This window comes from Rissa tridactyla, chromosome 1, assembly GCF_028500815.1.
Source record: "Rissa tridactyla isolate bRisTri1 chromosome 1, bRisTri1.patW.cur.20221130, whole genome shotgun sequence".
NCBI classification, from domain to species: Eukaryota; Metazoa; Chordata; class Aves; order Charadriiformes; family Laridae; genus Rissa; species Rissa tridactyla.
In genome coordinates this window covers 152,995,060-153,013,142 of record NC_071466.1, presented here as the reverse complement: position 1 = coordinate 153,013,142, position 18,083 = coordinate 152,995,060, and the positions used below count along the sequence as shown (strand labels likewise).

At 49.9% G+C, this 18,083-nt stretch overlaps 1 protein-coding gene across 5 annotated transcripts in view; it reads right to left on the bottom strand.

Moving 5' to 3' along the window:
- Positions 1 to 447: 447 nt before the first annotated feature.
- WASHC1 (WASH complex subunit 1) overlaps positions 448 to 18,083 on the bottom strand; it is a 52,426-nt gene continuing 34,790 nt past the window's right edge. For 4 of the 5 annotated variants that reach the window (XM_054197842.1, XM_054197831.1, XM_054197851.1 and 1 more), the window contains 9 exons: positions 13,613 to 13,724; positions 12,785 to 12,931; positions 7,662 to 7,798; positions 6,576 to 6,711; positions 5,371 to 5,575; positions 4,709 to 4,873; positions 4,190 to 4,348; positions 1,801 to 1,869; positions 448 to 1,224 (listed from right to left, as the gene is read on the bottom strand). In XM_054197842.1, coding sequence (XP_054053817.1) covers positions 1,073 to 1,224; positions 1,801 to 1,869; positions 4,190 to 4,348; positions 4,709 to 4,873; positions 5,371 to 5,575; positions 6,576 to 6,711; positions 7,662 to 7,798; positions 12,785 to 12,931; positions 13,613 to 13,724 — 1,282 coding nt within the window. In that variant the 3' untranslated portion in view covers positions 448 to 1,072. The remainder of the gene's footprint in view (positions 1,225 to 1,800; positions 1,870 to 4,189; positions 4,349 to 4,708; positions 4,874 to 5,370; positions 5,576 to 6,575; positions 6,712 to 7,661; positions 7,799 to 12,784; positions 12,932 to 13,612; positions 13,725 to 18,083) is intronic. The other variant, XM_054197859.1, reaches the window with a different exon arrangement.

Below are 18,083 nucleotides of genomic sequence, written 5' to 3'. Positions count from 1 at the left end.
CAGCTCTTTCCGTCATCCTGAGCAAAATCTATTCTCAGGAGCTTCTTTTTTCCTCCTTGCCCGTTTCAGCAGCTGCATCCTACCTCTCAAGGCTCTTCACAATGAGGAAAGCACTTATAATTAGGCACAGCGCTGGTACCTAGTCCCTATATGTTAATTAGCCCCACAGGGAAAGAAGCAGCTGCTTCTGAGAAACTTCTGTGATGAGTCTCCTGCCCCTTCAGTGGGTACAAACCCCAGCCTCCAGCACAAGCTCTGCCATCACCCCCATGAAAGCAGCAGTGGGAGTGGGGGACACCTGCTTGTAAGAGCTGGTGACCGCCAGCCCTGTGCCTGGTGGTGCTGGGTTGTAAGGCTTAGCCCCTGCCCGTGGACAGCTGGGCTTTCCCTTAAGACACTTAATTGAGCACGCTTCCCGCTTTTACCAAAGCGAAGACTGCAACAATCTGCTTCCTTCAACTTTATTGAAATTTTTCTGACAGGAACAGGCAAAAAAATTACCATAAGCCAGGTAGAGAAAGAAACCAGCAAGTGCAGAGGCACCAGGAATCAGACTTGCAGGGACACACACACACACTCTCACACTCATTCTCTCTTCTCGCCACAACCAAGCAAATGGGCAAACAGGAGCTTCAGCAAGCGAGCAGCAAGAAGACAAATGAGGCAATGGCTGTGTGCCTGCAAGAGATGCTTTTGCAGTCATCACCAGTCACATTAGGAAAGACAGAGGGCCCTTTAAATCAGGAGCAATGCTAGTTCTGATCCTCTGAGGACAGGGTGCCCCACTGCCCGCCAGCTAAGGCAGGATTTATTGCGCCAGCATGAGCAACAGCAGCCTTGGAGATGGAATGTAGTATTTGGGGTGGAAAACAGCAGACAGAACTCCTCATTGCTAACTGTAACCTCGTCAGCGGTTAGTCCTGTTGCTCATGCTTTTCTTCAGAAAGATACAAGAGGGTGCCCCTGCCATGCCAGTGCCCCCCTCCAGGAGGTGCTTCTACAGGGTAGTGTCTCTCAAAGGTGCTTAGTTCAAGAGTCCTGGGATTTGCACTGACACTCAACTGACCCCCATCTATGACTCCCAGTCATCCTCATCCTCCTCACCCGCAGGCTGCTGTGGGGGTGGGAGGGGTGGTATTGAGTCCGACATACGAGCAAAGGCACCAGCAGGACTTCCAGGAGCATCAGGATTTCCGGAGGCTCCCGGCCCTTTCCCTGAAATACCTGTGAGGGAAGGAAAATCACCGGTAAGTGACACCTGGGGACTAGAGAATAGGAAGGGTCAGCAAAGGAGAGGGGAAACCCCCCAGCACCCAGGTGACCCAGGCAAGAATGGCTAATACACTTAAACACTGCCACAGCCTTGTGCCAGGGCTCATTTAACTACAGCTCCACCTGAGCAAGTCCACGTCCTCTGCCCTGTGCCAGGCACTAAGGGGTGACACTGGCCCTAAATGCCCCAGGTACCTGCCACGGCCTTGGGGCAACTCAGGTGCCCCCATGGGCAAGGGACCCAGCTGGCCCAGCACTGAATTAAAAGACACCGCTGTCCCTTCCTCAGAGGCAGCTTTCAGAGAGCCTGTCCTCTGCCTCGGACACACGACCTCCTCCAGCTGGACTTGGGGTGGAGATTCCTCTGCTCACCCCCTGTAAAGACACTCCCAGCCACACTGTGGCACACGCACTGGGGAAAGCGTCTCTGTTCCTTTTAGTAGGGCTGTGGCTGACACAACTGAGCTGCCAGAAAGCGCTCTCCCTCCTTCCTAGGGGAAAGGCGCCACCCACCCTGCAGGACAGTACCTTTGCGCCTCAGCACCAGTTTGTTGAAGAGGTCTGACATCAAATCACCACCTTGTCCTGTAGCTCTCACTGAAAAAAGGGCAAAACAAGTCAGGCAAGAAGAAGCGTCAGTCTGAACCTAGCACTACAGTGAAAGCATTCTCCTACAATACCGCCTGCAGATTAAAGAAAAAAAAAAATGAACCCCCCTCTAATCCTGTGTCACACCCCTACTCTTTCCCACTATAGTCTAATTTCAGGTCAGGAAAACTCCAGGCACTGCAGGGTAACGATCATCTTCTGGGGAAATGCAGAAATCACAGAATCGTAGGGTTGGAAGGGACCTCTGGAGACGATCTAGTCCAAGCCCCCTGCCAGAGCAGTGTCACCTACAGCGGGTTGCAGAGGAACGTGTCCAGGTGGGTTTTGAATATCTCCACAGCCGGAGACTCCAGCACCTCTCTGGGCAGCCTGTTCCAGTGCTCTGCCACCCTCAAAGGAAAGAAGTTCCTCCTCATGCTTAGGTGGAACTTCCTATGCTCACGTTTGTGCCTGTTACCTCTTGTCCTGTTGCTGGGCACCACTGAAAAGAGCCTGGCCCCATCCTCCTGACACCCACCCTTTAAGTATTTATAAGCATTGATGAGATCCCCCCTCAGCCATCTTTCTTCCGGACTAAAAAGACCCAAATCCCTCAGCTTTTCTTCATAAGAGAGGTGTTCCAATCCCCTAATCGTCTTTGTAGCCCTTTGCTGTACCCTCTCCAGCAGTTCCCTGTCCTTCTTGAACCAGGGAGCCCAGAAATGGCCTCACCAAGGCAGAGTAGAGGGGGAGGATGACCTCCCTTGACCTGCTGGCCACACTCTTCTTGATGCACCCCAGGATGACATTGGCCTTCTTGGCCACAAGGGCACATTGCTGGTTCATGGTCATCCTGTTGTCCACCGGGACTCCCAGGTCTCTTTCCACAGAGCTGCTCTCCAGCAGGTCAGTCCCCAACCTGTACTGGTGCATGGGGTTATTCCTCCCCAGGTGCAGCACCCTACAGTTGTCCTTGTTGAATTTCACAAGGTTCCTCTCTGCCCAGCTCTCCAGCCTGTCCAGGTCCCTCTGTATGGCGGCACAGCCTTCTGCTGTGTCGGCCACCCCCCCCCAGCTTTGTGTCATCAGCAAACTTGCTGAGGGTGCACTCTGTCCCTTCATCCAGGTCATTGATGAATATATTGAAGAGGACTGGACCCAGTACTGACCCCTGGGGAACACCACTCATCACTGACCTCCAACTAGACTCTGTGCCCCTAATCACTACCCTCTGAGCTCTGTCTTTCAACCAGTTATCTATCCATTCATCTAGCCCACTCTTACTAAGCTTCCCTATGCGGGTGCTGTGGGAGACTGTGTCAAACGCCTTGCTTAAGGCAAGGTAGACCACATCTACCTCCCTCCCCTCATCTGTCCATCCAGTCATGCCATCACAGAAGGCTATCAGATTAGTCAGACATGATTTCCCCTTGGTGAATCCATGTTGAGTACTTCTGATAGCTTTCTTTTCCTCCACATGCCTTGAGATGATGCCCAGAATGAGCTGTTCCATCATCTTTCCAGGGATGGAGGTGAGGCTGACCAACCTGTAGTTCCCCGGCTCCTCCTCCTTGCCCTTTTTGAAGGCTGGAGTGACATTGGCTTTCCTCCAGTCCTCAGACACCTTGCCTGTTCTCCAGGACCTTTCAAAGATGATGGAGAGCGGCCCAGCAATGACTTCCACCAGCTCCCTCAGCACTCTTGGGTGCATCCCAATTGGGGCCCATGGACTTGTGAATATCTAATTGACCTAACTGATCTCTCACCCGATCCTCCTCAACCAAGGGGAAGTCTTCCTCTTTCCCTGTTACTTTCTTCAAAGTCTGTGACTCCTGAGGGCTGGACGGAGCAGTAAAGACCAAAGCAAAGAAGGCATTCAGTAACTCCGCCTTCTCCGCATCCTCTGTGGCATTCCTTGAGGGGCAAGAGGGACTGGGCATTTGTAGTCTTATTCTGCCAAATCAGCTCCATCAATACCCTCCCCAGCTACCTAAACCAACATGCTCAAACCAGCTCAGCCCTGCTCCTCTTGGCCCCAAGGTTTCCTTTGTGTGCCCCCATGCAGCACATGTGCAACTTCTACGCGCGCCCTGAAACAGAGCGGGTCTCCATCAAGAACACAAATGCCCTTCTGGCAGATGGGGTTTAGCAAGTTCATAGAGCTTTGGCTGAATGGGAACCACCCAAGACCTACACTGGCCTGTGAGGAGACACAATGCCTTTCTGCTCTGCATGTTCATTGTGCTCCTGGCTTGTCCGTTTCCCCCCAGACCCACACCTCCCCAGCCTGACAGCAAGGAAGATAAGTTCTGCTGAAGAGCCTCAGCACCTTGTTCTTGTTCCTTCTGCTTCTTCTTCTCCAGCTTCCTCTCCTTGACACTACGGAGGTTGGCCTTCCCAATGCCACCAGCCTGTCGGATGGACTCCAGGAGACTGGCACGCCCAGTAGAGGGGTTCACCACCTCCTTCGGGGCTCCCTGGACCGAAGCTGCAGGGACAGGAAGTACAAGCAGCAGCCATGGGTCAGTGCAGCAGCTACAGGCCCAGCCAAATCCCCATGGAAAGGGCTGCTCCAACACCCCGCCAGCTTCAGCTCAGGGCTGTGAGCCAGGCCTAGACACCTCTCAGTGACGGGCTTGTGCTCAGCCCAGCCAGCAGCAGCCCCGCCAAGGGGGAACCGAAGCCTTGCAGCTCCCAGGCAGGCGGGAGCAGCTTTCCTTCCCACCGCAACTTCCCTCCTCTGCCAGAAGGCTGTGAAGCTGCAGGGAACCAACCGAGGAGATGGGCTGAAGCCAAGGAGTCAGAGTTAGATTCTGCCGGTGAAGCTGTGGAGACGCCCAGCCCTTACCTGCAGGCACTGCATTGCTGCTCTCCTCGCTCGCTGTCCGGGAGGGCTCAGAGGGGGCTGTGGGCTGGGGCAGGGGCGGCGGAGGAGGCACAGTAGTTGGTATAACAGGAGGTGGAGGGGGAGGTGGTGGTGGAGGCGGCGGCAATAGCTCAGCATCTTGAAGGTCTGAAAGATGAAAGAAGTTGCATCTGAAGAGTCCCAGAGGACAGCACACTGAGAGCTTCAGCTCAGAGCTTTGCATGCCTCAGCGGCAACAGATCAGAGTCCTCTGCACACACGGTGCAGCAGAACGCTCCCACCCTCTGCAATATCTCTTAACAGCAGGCAAGGCCAAGGCAGGGTTTGAGATCCCCCTACTCTGCCCTCCCCAGGGGCCTGCCCAGCTCGCCCAAGGGCATCCCGCCAGGCTGCCACGAGGCCAGTCCCTGCACACTGCACTCCCTCCTCCCCAGCCATGCCAGGGGGTGAGAGAGGTGAGGTGCCTGGAGTCTGGCCAGCACTTGAGCAGGTTGCAGCTTTGACTCAGGCCCAAGCACAAGCCAGAGGTTATCTCCAACGCCCATTTTGAAATCTCCACCAAGGGACTTTCTGCCTTGTCTCCACCTTCTAGCAATCCCTGCCTTCCTCCTTCACGGGGTCCTGGGAGCAGGGAATGGAAATACCTGGTTGCAAAGGCTCCACTGACTCAGTGTTGAAAGTGGGCAGCTCAGGAATAGCACTGCTCGGGGCAGATGGTGCGATGCCAGGGCCCAGATCAGCACTGTACATGAGATCTGCAGCAATGCCGGGCAGGTCTGGCAGGTAGGATGGCACATCGATCTCAGGGACCTGGCCCAGATCTGGCACGTAGAAGTAATTTTCAGCTACCTAAAAGAAACCCAAACCAAAAAGATAAGGCAGTGACTACGCACTTGCTTTCCCTTGCAGAAACAGGGGCATTGCAGGGAACAGCCTGAGAGGCAGTCAGAGCTGAGCTTGTGTGCCTTGGTACACTGGCCACTCATCAGCTACCCCTACAACTCTGTGCACTTGTCCTGTGGCAGCTCCCTGTGCTCAGAGCCTACCCCCTGCAGACCAGGCTTGGAAAAGGCAGGCTGCAGGAGGAGGAAGAGGTACAGGACTCTTCCTAGTTTCTTGCAAGTTGACTCTCTCCTCCTCTGAAGGTTACATGCACCAACTTTCGCAGACTACATAAGCCAGTCCCTTCTTCTCCAGAAGGGAAACGTGCTAGAACCGTTTCTAAGACTAAGATGCAGGAGAAGCAAAATCAAGTAGTTACAGAGATTTGCTTTTGTGTTTAGCACATGGGCAAACCGGTACTGAAGATGAGCTGTGAATAAAGGATTTTATTTACTAATTACAATGCTGTCTCCTCCAGTCCAACATGATGAGCAAATGGTTCCCAGGCTCCTTTCCCCAGCCCCAAACCATACAGAGGCAGATGCCCCTTCCCAGCAGGAATGATGGGCATCAGATCCCCTGCCAGGCACCTTCAAGCAGTGGCAGCTCACCCTCAGACTCATGAGGCTCAGGAGTTAGCACAAAGGGGATGATCAAGTGATGGAGTCGCCAAACTCCTTTATAGCCCTGAGGTCTAGCAGCAAGGTGAACTGATATCACGTTACTCTTCTCACAGCACTCGGCAAAGGCTTGAGCAGAGAGAAACACCTGCCAAGTTTGAGGGTTTTGTCTCGCCCATCAAGCTCACACAAGGACTTCAAGCACAAAAACAGGCATGGTCCTTCTGATAAGTGGACACTCTGCAGCCCCATGAGGGGCCATTCTCCTACCTGCTCCACACCGTACAGAAGCCCTCTCCTCTCAGAGAGCTGAGCACAATCCTCTGAAGGGAAGCAGCTCATCTCACCTGTCGGTCCAGCTGTCCCCTTTTGGTAATGGAGAGAGGAGCATCAAAGAGCTTCTCTTCTGTCTCTGTTTCCAGAGCCACATGGGTCTTGGTCACTGCTCCAGCCAGAGGATCTAAGAAAACATACTTCTTGTACCTAAGGGTAAAGGACAAATATTTCAGTGATGCTGCCCCGAGAGCCAAGGCCAGAAAGAAACAGCATACCCAAGAATGCGTTGGAGGAGGGGACCTCCTGACTCACTCAAGAAGGTGGATCATGTTGGGCCTTCCAGTTTCCATCTTTAAGCCCCATTTTCCTGTCTCACCCCGCCACAACCAGGAGGTGATCAGCTCCTCACCCTGCCAGCGCAGCCTCTGCATTTCTCCTAAAGCAAAGGCCCACTGCACTGCCTTCATCATCAAGCTCTCCCCTTCCCACCACCTGGCCTGAAACCTTCCTACAGCCTGCAACAGGAGACATCAGTCTCTCCTGGTGACTTGACACTCAAGGGCCAGGAGGAAAGACAAAGAGGGGAAATAATCCATGGCTTAGGAGAAGAAAGGGGGAGTCCAGCAGCTGAAAGCTCAAGAAGGGCTTAAAGAAGCTCTTCAATATGAACAGAAGGGGGAACCTTGAGGCAAAGCCCAATGGGAAGGGGAACTGCAGTGAGGGAGGCAGTGGAGACATTAAAGCAGAGAGAGCAGTGAAGTGCTGCTGTGAGGAATCATCAGGAGAAGAAGCAGTACCTAGGCTGGCATATGGGACAGAGAAGGGCACGAGTGACAGCAGCTCTCAAGGCTGGAGAAAAATTACGGAGGGATGACAGGAAAAACTAAGTCGGGGAAGGGAAGCACAAAATCGCGTTGAAAGCGGGTGAATGGAAGATCAGGTGCAGACAAAACAACCCTTCCATCCAAGGGGAAGAGCGGGGAAGAAAGGGTGGCTAGGTGGAAGCCAACAGAGCAGTACGAAACCCTGTCCTAGCAGGAGCCTGCTATGAGAGACACCCAGGAAAGCAAGAAGTTATTGCTGTCCCTGGGGAAGGGAAAGCTTCTCTGAGGACAAGCAGGGGCAGGTGAGCAGCACAGTGCTGCTCCAGCTCTCACAAGTTCTCGGTGGTATTGAAGAGCAGCAGGGAGCTGAGGGAGCTGATGTTCCTGGGGAGGCTGCCAAGGCCTTCTTCTGCATCATCCTCCTGGTGAATTTTGGTGCTCACGCACACAGGGAAGTACTTGAGCTTCTCCTGCAAGAAGACAGATAACAGGTGTTAACACCCAAAAATCAAAGCTGCTGAGACAGCTCTCCCCAGGTACCATAACCCACACTGCTGGATCCACGGCATGGTCTGGAGACCCTACTGCTCCCTCTCCACCTCCCTTTGAGCAAGGAAGCACAAGGACAATGTTGCAACCCCACACTCATGACAAATCTCAGCAGTTCAGAATCATGGCACGTGCTTTTGGGTCATGTTGAACAGGCGCTGGCTGTGGTGAAGATCCACCAAAATAATACAACCGCTCCAGCTGTACAGCCAGAGGCAGGGATCAATCACCACAATCTAAAAGGCATTTCTTACAGTATCTCCAACTACTAGACATCTTCACGCAGGCAGAGTCCCCCAAACATCTCTATTACCTCCCCTCTGCTGCCTTCAGTTGATGTTTTAAGAGATGTGATCCCACCGGTGGGGTATGCAGGGAAGGCAAAGGAAAAAGAGGTTAGGAAAAAAGAGAGTGCCTGCACTAGGCAAGAGATCAGGCAGAAGGGAGTGCGCAGGGTGGAACGTGTGCCAGATGGTTTTGCAAAGCCTGAGGGATTTGCAGGAGTTTTCAACTCTAATGAACTGAAATCTCCTCTCTCTCGGTTCTAAAACTTCATGCATAATAAATAGAGCTCCCTTTAGAAAAGGACTTATTACATCTGAACTGCTTGACTTTTATAGAGCACAGGAATTGCCATCCCGGATCAGACCAGTGCTTCAGCTAGCATGACAGCGCCTGCTGACAGATGCTCTGGGGGACAAAGCTCAGCGCCCACAGCAAGCTTTGCTGTAGAGGGAGGAAAGGATTCAGTTCCTGAACCCAGAGACAGCCCAGGACGGACAAACCTCCATGTCAGACCCCTCCCTACATCTTTCCTCAGCCCCTTCACAGCTCCTGTTCTTTCTTCACAAACTAGGACAAGCAGCAGCCTGGCAGCTGCGAGGTGGTAAGCGTTCATACCAGAAGAAACCAGAGCACTAACCAGGGCAGTTTGTCAGACTAAATAATTGGCCACGCTCTTGAGGTTTACTTCTGTCACCAGAAGATGACCAAATGAGCCACTCCAAATACTGTCCACAGCTTCCTACTGCCTCACTACTGCCAGCATCCCTGCTCTATCCCATCCTCCGAGTCCTTCTTCCCTCTTTGTACTTGTATGGGGGAAATGGAGACCACTGTTTGCTCGGTTTTAAGACCCATCTCAGTGAAATAAGCAGTTCCTGCTGATTGAAATTTCAGTCTTGAATTTAGTAGCCAGAAATGCTGGGAAATGGCTTAGTCACAGCTCAGTTAATCCACTAAGAGTTTGTATGATGTTCTGAGTCTATAAAATGCTGTAAGAAAAGACCTTGGAGGTTTTGATTTAATATTTTTCCCCCAAAATAACACTTTCCAACCTGCAAAAAGTACACTGAAACATCTTGAATTTTTACAGAAGCAAGTAGGCAAAAATATATAAATTGTTATTTAGAGACTGTAAAAGCAGAGATTCAAAAATAAAGGTTCTTTTGATCATTAATATTCATTTCCCAATGTTTAATTTTTTAAGCATGAGGGAGTACTGATGTTTTTGCTAGAACTGTTCACACACAGTTAGCCCTCAAGTCATATATATATTTTTTTAATTCTCTCTTTGTAGATTTCAATTAGCACTGGAAGACTGTGCGTCACTTTAAGGGCGTAGTGAGAAACCAACCATTACCTACATTTACTTATAGCTCTCATCTAAGGAAGTTATAAAAGCACTAAGCATGAGTATTACTCTGAAACGTGAGGCTCTACGTAATCCTTTTCATTTAAATGCCACCAAAGTGCTAGTCTTATTCAACTGCCTAGAACTGTTTTGCAATTTAGAACAGCTACGTACCATCAATAATATCCTGCAACTGTGAATTCCACAAGTTAACATGCCATTTAAAAATTAGTTTTCTTATAGGGACATTAAGGTCTTAAGCCAAAGGTTCAGCAACCTCGATGTACTGAGGTCATGGGAAGCACTTGAGTGCTCAAACACCCCAACCTGGGGTTTGGCACCGGCAGAATCACACCCTTAAGGATGCTGCATTTCCAGGAATTTTTCTTCCTAAGAGTCTACAGTTAAAAATATATTAAGTCATCCTGGTGCTTAAGTTTTATTAAGCACACACTATTATAAAAGGAAATTGGTGTGCTACACCAGAAACGTCATTCCCCCCATGCCAATGGCATGCTGAAGCTAGTTGGAAAAGCACTTGAAGATGAGCAAGTGCCAAAAAGCTGGCTTAGCCTCCCCAGGGCCATGGTGGACTCCAAAAGAGGCAGAATTCATAAGGACATGCCCAGATACTGACATTTTTGAAGCCTTGTGGGGTTACTCCAGCGGTGGACCATAACTTTTTCTTGAACCTCTTCCCAAGCCCAGGTGGACCATGTCTCCTACCCCATTTCGCAGCCTTCTGTGGGGCACTTGCAGCACCCAGAGACAGGTCCCACCGCAAAGGCAGTGCCCAGCAACCAAAAGCCCCACAGGGCTGCAGCCAACTCACTGTTGAACCCTGCCTAGCTGCCACCACAGCAACGTGCAAAGCAAGTGGCTTTGCAGGCTTACCACAAGGACCCTGTTTCTGACACTTAGCCATCAGTGCTTACCAGCCTAAACAGTGTCCTCTCAACAGCTGAGTTTTCACTTGCTTGGGGTGTGGAGGGGGAAAGGAGTTTCCCAGGAGGGAAGCATTTTTAAATGAACTGCAGAACCACATATATTTCTAACTCAGCTGCGTTCCCCGCAGAGCATAAACCCTAAGTGCTGAGCACAGGCTGCCACCACTTACCCTCAAACTGACAAGAGCAGAGCTTGCTTTCCTGGTGGGGCGTGTGTGTGCGTCTGTGAGCGAAGTTAGCAAAGGCCACTGCAACTGCTCCCAGCAAAGAGGCCCTCATTAGAAGTGAAAACAGGCAGCGAGCCTCTGCTGAAAGCTCTGAATAATTGAGGAGGGCATAAATGCAAACATTAGACTTCCCTCTGTCACATTTCATTACTGCAAGGCACATCAGGCTCCATGCTCAGCTATGGCCAAGCAGGGCCTGTGCCCCTGGAACGTGGTCAGAGCTCGGCCGCACCGAGCCCCACTCAGCACACCAGCTGCTCCTGGTGCAGGCCCCTCCATCGTTCATCAGCTGACAGCCACTCGCCAGCACTGCGGCATCCTCATGCCCCACAGAAGAGCTGCAGGAGTTAGTGTGTCCGTGAGCTTGGCAAGAGTAACAAGACCACTGCATCAGGTAGGGTCAACAAAGCCAGAGAAAGATCAGCAACCCCAAGGGAGGATCGAAAGATGGGCCACAGGAATGGAGGAACAAATACAAACATCCCATGGGGCCTACAAGAAAGTCCCTGTGGTGATGGCAGCCTGGGTCACGAAGGGCAGAAGATGGCAACGGTAGAGACCACGTGGGACAGGGAAGAGGTGACATTGCAGACAGACAGCAGAGCCTGCTGGAGCCAGCAGGCTGGTTGGACAGGCATAGCATTCACTCTTTGCAGGACACTGCTTTTCACCAGCTGACGCTCTTCTTGATCCCCTCCCCGCACGAGGGGCTGTACACTGGCACCAGCCCTTCAGGGCGGGAGAGCATCTCCCCTGCCCACTCACCGTGTACCTCTGCTCCCCCCACACGCTCTGATGGGATGGGGCCACCAGCCAGACAGCACAACCGTAACCAGCATCCCCTGGTCGGCCAGCAGCAGGTCCCGTGCAGCTCTGCCTTGCGCTACAGCCAGGGCTCAAAGGAAGCACGAACCCCGCTTGAGTTTGCCAGCTGTCCATTCGGCCAGCAACCCTGTTTCCCTGGCCTGGCTGAAATATTCATAACTACCTCACTGTGTCAGGTCTCAACTCCATTAAAACTCAGACAAGTTTATCGTGATAAATTATTCAGTGGCAGCTTTATTTTTGGGCCAAGGCACACAAGGATGAGGAAGGAAGTCTCTTTAGGGGTGGAGAGCAGGGAAGTTGTCAGGTTGATGCCTAACCTGCCAGGACGAGTACATCCACTACTCCTGGCACGGCGCATACACAGCAACTTTTAAACTTTAAACACAGCAATTCTTCCTCCCCTCCTCCCAAGCCGGTGAGGTTGACCCAAATTGTTGGAGACTCCTTTGGTAGTGTTTCCTGCCAAACCCACCACTTCTTAGACCTCCCTAAGAAGCCCCTCCCTGCATCTCAACCCACAGGCTAAAAGAAAAACTCAATACTTCAGGACCTCCTTCAACACCACTAGCTGCAGACATCTGCGCTATGGGCACACCTGGAAACCCCAACTGTGCTGGGTACTGAGAGATTCAGCCCCTCTCTGAAGGTCTTGCAACCTACAACAGCTGAACACAAGACAAAGCAGAAGCAAAGCACAAACAAAAGATGTAACGAAGCAAAACAAACTTTCCCTCCAAGATGTGAAACTTAGTTGGGAATCGGGGAGGGACAATACCCAAGCACGATGTTTTCCTGGGACAGAAAAACACTCTAGTGACTCCTTTTTTCTCCTGACACACTAACAAGCACTTTTACCTTTCCCTTCTCACCATCGTTTATATTAGAGCCTTCAGAAACTTTTTCAAGCAAATATGACCCTGATCCCAGCTGCCTTGCACAGCCGAAGGCTTAAGCCCAGCCAGCAGCACCCACAAGCACTGCTGCTGGAAACAGTGGTATTTCAGGAAATGGAACTGCTCCGGAGAGTTGGCAGCCAACAGCCACCCAGAGTACACAACCACTGCGCCAAGGTTTTGTACCAACATGGCCCTCTCAAACCAGCAGCTCCACAAGCTTCCCAGCCTGACCTCACACATCCCTGCCAACAGGCCAAGCTGAAAAGATATTCTGCTCCCAGTCTATATCCTAAAGCCCTGGTCTACTTCATCAGATTAACAGCCTCACAGCTTCTCTTTGCTTGTTCATCTCAAGGTCTGTTCTCCTCCTCCTTACCTGCAGAGCTTTCTCATCCAGCACTCGGTGTTTGCTCTGAATCTTGTGTCTTGGCCATTTCTGTTTAGCTGGGTCTTCTGCACCAGCAAAAATTGAACTGTACTCCTGCAGCCGTTCAGGGGCTGGATACTTGGCACTGGAAAATACCTATGGAGAGACAAGGAGGGACTGAAAAATCCCAACAACTAGGCAATCCTACGCTATAGAAACACAGAGAGTTGAGTAAGGCACACTGTCTGTGCTGCCAGCAGGAATGGAGAGGCTTGGAGTCAACAGGCTCATATAGGCTATCTGCACAGACCCAAACATGTATGGGCTGTCACTTCAGAAAGTGGAAGTGTCAGAACTTCTCCCTATATATAAGTACTAGGAGATCCACTGGTGGTAAGGGAATTTGAAACACTGTATTAAATGGAGGAAGAATGGGGAAAGAAGTTTTCACCAGTTTTACAAAGCTCAACGAGACTAAGATGCACTAAGGGCAAGCTCTCCAACAGCAGTTTTCATTCAAATAGTCAAAGTGTCCACGAGCCTGAAGTGAGAAGGTGTTTGGCTTAGTTCAGCGCATGCCTTTTCTCTTTCTCAGGGAGAAGCTGGGGCAGTAACTTATTTAGACCTCATAAAGCTAGGAGCTGTGTGGCTCATGGGTCTAAAAATCATAAATTGGCCAGGTTAGGAAGGGGATTCTCATCACAGCCCTGCTCAGCAGCAAGGCATGGAGAGGTGATGCAAGGCACAGCTTGGCAGCTGAGCACCTTTTCTATTGCAGAGCTTACATCAGGAGTAAAGAGAGAAGGGAGGCCATGCAACCTTCGCTGAAGTTGCTACCTTAATAGCCTTCTTGCTGCCCTTTATCTTCTCGATCTTCGCTTGGGCAAGCGTGACTCTCTCACCGATTGCCTGAAGCTGTGCCCGGCTGGCCTCCACCCGCTGAGAGATCCTACGAGGCAAGACCTTTGTTAAAATGAAGAATCCAGACCTGTAGATTTTTTTGGCAACAGCCAGTGCCCAGGCCCTCAGGGAAGAATGTGAATATCGGTGGACTAGATTGTTTCATTGGGCAAAATAGCGCTGTTTGAGATATACTTGTCGTGGTCCCATTGAGAGCATTATGTACTCTGACATGAAGGTAGATCTAGTCTGTGACTCACAGCACAACGTTTCCACAGCTGTCTGAGGCACAGCACAGAAAGATGGAGAACTGGAGCTTTTTGGCAACACCGGAGTGCCACAAACCCTATGCCTCTCTGCAGGTACTGCTGACAAGAAAGCCACAGCCAGTTATCAACTGCCAACACATTTTTAATAAAAATGACTTGTTAAAAATGAACAGTGACACATGCTAATGAGCAGAGTTCAGGACTCACAAGGCTTATCCTGTCCTCTGCTATACTAGCAGTTTGTTGCACAGCTTCTTCAATGTTGCTTCGCACCTTTGTGATTTGGTTTCCACATCAGTTAAACAACATTAGGTCTTCGTTCGGAACAATAAAGCACATTAACTTGCATAATTTTTGCATAAGTAGATCAGCATCAAAATGCTTTGGGACTGAAGTGAAAAGCACTCTGTGGAGGCAGGGGATAGAGGTCACTGGATAAGTACGTTTGCATTCACCACATGGACCTATTCCTTTCCCACAGACACCTTGCAGCCGGGGCATGACTGACACTGCCAGTGTGCCGTGCACAGTCGCTACTGTGCTGCAGGAACCGTCACACAGGCTCAACCAGAGGCTAGGAGGGACATTGGGACCAGGCATCAGTTGCAGGTAACTATGGAGTCACCTCCTCAGGATACCTTCCTTCCCCACGCCTAACTAGCTGGTTCTCCCTAGCTTCAAGCTCAAAAGCTGCAAGTTGTTCTGAATCTTTACCCCTCTAATGAAAAGAACAAAAAATATTTTTATGGCTATACAACCCATCAGGAGAGATAGCACTCTACTTCAGCAATGTTTTGTAGCAACGAGCTCCATCAGATCGTTTTGTGCTGTAAAAAATGATCAGTCTCAAGCACTGTCTTTAAATTTCACCAAAAGTCCCTCTTTGCTTTTGAGTAGAGAGCTCCCATGCTTTTTTTCCCCACTCTGTGTAATTCTTTTTAGCAACAAATTTGACATCAGCAGTGATCCATGATTGCCATTTTCAAACTGTACCAAACCCATCTTTTCAAGGATTTTCACTCTGTGCAGCACGGTCCCAATTACAATACAGAAATGGACTCCACTAAAGCCCCCCCCATAGCAGGTAGTGAAAAAACAGTATGTAAAAGTAGCCTATTCACCTTGCATCATTCTGAAAGACCCCCACTTCTTTCTCTAAATAGCTTTAAGGGTTTCTGTTTGTTTATAGCCATTCTCCCCTCTTCTGGAGGCATGAAAATCCTTCCTTGTGCATATGGCAGGAGAGCACGCAGCCTGTTTCTACTTTATTCTTTTCGGAGCAAAACTGAACCTCATGAGATTCTCCCTCTCAGAATTATTCTCCGTTTCCCCATCCTTTTATTTTAAATACAGCCTAACAGCTTGTACTTTGTACCAACACAACGTACAAATCTGTTCATTATTTTCTTCCCACACCTCCCCTCTGTCTCAGTGGAGTAAGTCCACATCACTTATACACTTGATCAGTTCTTGGAGTAGCTTCTGTTGTTCCTTTCAGTGTGCATTTCCTAGCACCTGTCTGCAGCACATTTTGTGTGTCACAGGGCTACCCCATTGCCTTGTTTTGTTAAAGTGTGAGATGCCACTGAAGGACCTAAGTCTTCCCTAACTGCTCTCCCCAGCAAGTTTTCCCACCTCACAGTTCACCTCTTTTCTAAATGTTTCATATCTGTATTGATTGACACTATTTGCAGCATCTGGAGGCATCTGACTATTTTTACTTCCTTCAAAGCTGAAAAAAACTGGTCATTTATTTCTGCTTTGCCTCTCTCCCTCAAATCAATGATGCAATTGACCCGCTTACCTTTTAGGAGAGTAAATCCCTCTCCTAGATGAACTCAACAAATCCTTCCTGAAGCTCCAAATAAAAGCAAGGTATCAATTGCCTTTTAGCCAGTTCCCTGATGACTCCCAGACACAATTCTCATGGGCTGAGAAGGCAGATGTTTCTCTCCCAGAAGAAAGTGTTAAGCAAATAGTTATGCAAGCCCAGGCCTGGAAACCAGTAACTGTTCTCCTCCCTCCCACTCCACAAATGTGAATCAAGTGAGGCAGTCAAACACTTCCCTCATTCCCTTTTCTGCCCCACGTAATTCCCACTGCTTCGCCAGGTATCACCTCTTCCTCTCCCTTCCCACCCTCACTCTTTTGCTAGCTGTGAAGAAGCAAAGGAGTTCTTGAGGAATCCCAGTTATCCTTACCTTTCACCTTTGACCACTTCCACATTTAACATTCACCCTCTAAGACATCCGGTTTAAGAGTGGAACGGTGCCACAACTCCCTTTACGTCCCCACCAGGCGTGCAGTGCACTGGCTATTACAAAGTGCTTCTTGGTGCACCTCCGTAGCACGTGGACAGCATCAGGGGAAGAACAGAAAGCAAAGCACCTCTCAGGCCACAGCGCTGCATGCATCTGTTTCGTTTAAGGTTTGCTGGGACCTCTCTTAAAAAGGAAGCATCCCTAAAAACAGAGCATGACTGGCAATTACCATGCCCTAGCTACAACAATAACGGTGCATCCAAAAGGGAAAGACATCTATAGCTTCATCCATCCCTTCTGCCCACCAAACATAACTGAGAGTGATTAAATCCACCCATGAAAGGGCAGTATCAGGCAGACAGCCTGCTCCCAGCAGAAGCTGGGGAAGTTGTCCAGTGCCAGTTCAGATATTTCAAACCATGTTGGCTCTTCTCTGAGGCATCCTGTACTTTGCCCTGTGATCTCCTACTCTAGGATTTGCCAGGCCAAATCTCACTGACCTTAGGAGATATGCCAAAAACCTTCACCTGAGGTGGTACAGAGGCAGGCACACAACACAGAAGGAACACACACCAGTCTACAGAATTAATTTATTTGTTGCTGAGCAAGTTAACATGAAAAAAAATTTTTAAACCCCCTCAATCCAACTAATCCAAATTCTATCACATGTACAGGCTCCTAGAAATGCATGACTGTTATACATGTACAGTTCAAGATACAGTTGCACGTGTTAGTTAAAAGAGACAATATACCATATTGATACCGGAAAAAATACATGGAAAAAAACCCCTCACGTTCAAGTGACCTCCAGCAACTTTAGTATTTCCACTGCTGTGGAAACTGAACTTGCTCCAGGGAGTCAACCTGGTGTTTATAAAGAAAGGAAACAGGAAGGGATGGAGAGGGATGTTGCCATGGATTTCAGGGGCAAAGTACTTAAATGGAGGCTGAGGTCTGAATGTCACCTTGCTTCAAGAACAGCATTACTGAGTGGCGTTTGTTTGAAAGGCAATTGCAATCAGGACAGGAGGGCTAAGCGTTAATAAAATGGCCCATTACTGCCCCTCAGAACCCTGCGCTCAGACAGCCAAAACCACCATCAGCATCTGAACCTACTCTGCGCCTATCCTATTAGTCATTGCTGTGTTATTTTGCTCTCGGTGCTCTTTTCTGCTTGAGAAACCCCTTTAGTTAGATTCAATGTGACTCTGGAGTTAAGGAAAGAAGTGGGAGGCGTACAGCGACAGCCCCTCCCTTTGGGCAGGATGCATGTTTTTGGGACAAGCAAAGAGGGGGCCTGCAGAAGAAAAGAGAATATATCACCTGCCTTCAAATCCTGGGCACCAAGCCAAACCAGCCTTCCCCTCCCAATGCTTTTCTTTGGGGAAGCAATACATGTGGGCAGATTAAATCTATCTAGTGGATTATCTCTTAATCCATACAGACTTTCATTTTTGATCTAAGCAGATATTAAAGCCAACCTTTCAGCTGCTTTGATTCAAGCTTTCCACATTCTTTTGTCCCTCTGAACTCTTTTTGCAGTCAAGTCCCCTGTGCTTCACCCCCAACTTTGATTTCATTTTTCATTTCTCCTTTCTCCTAGAGCCCTCATCCTGCTGCCTTGAGCTCCTCTCCATTTTAGAGGCAATTCTCTCCAACACTCACAGCAGGTCCCAGGAATACTTCCTCCCACTTCGTTGCCTCCCTTGCCGGCCCCATATCCTCTGTCCCATCTGCAGCCACAGAGCAGATCACTTCTCGTTATTTCCTTATGACTCCTCCGATAAATCTCACATTCAGGCAGCTACTGAAAGACCTCCTCCGCTGCAACTGTCTGCTCATGGGGAAAAATTACTTTTCTCTTACTCCCATAGGAAA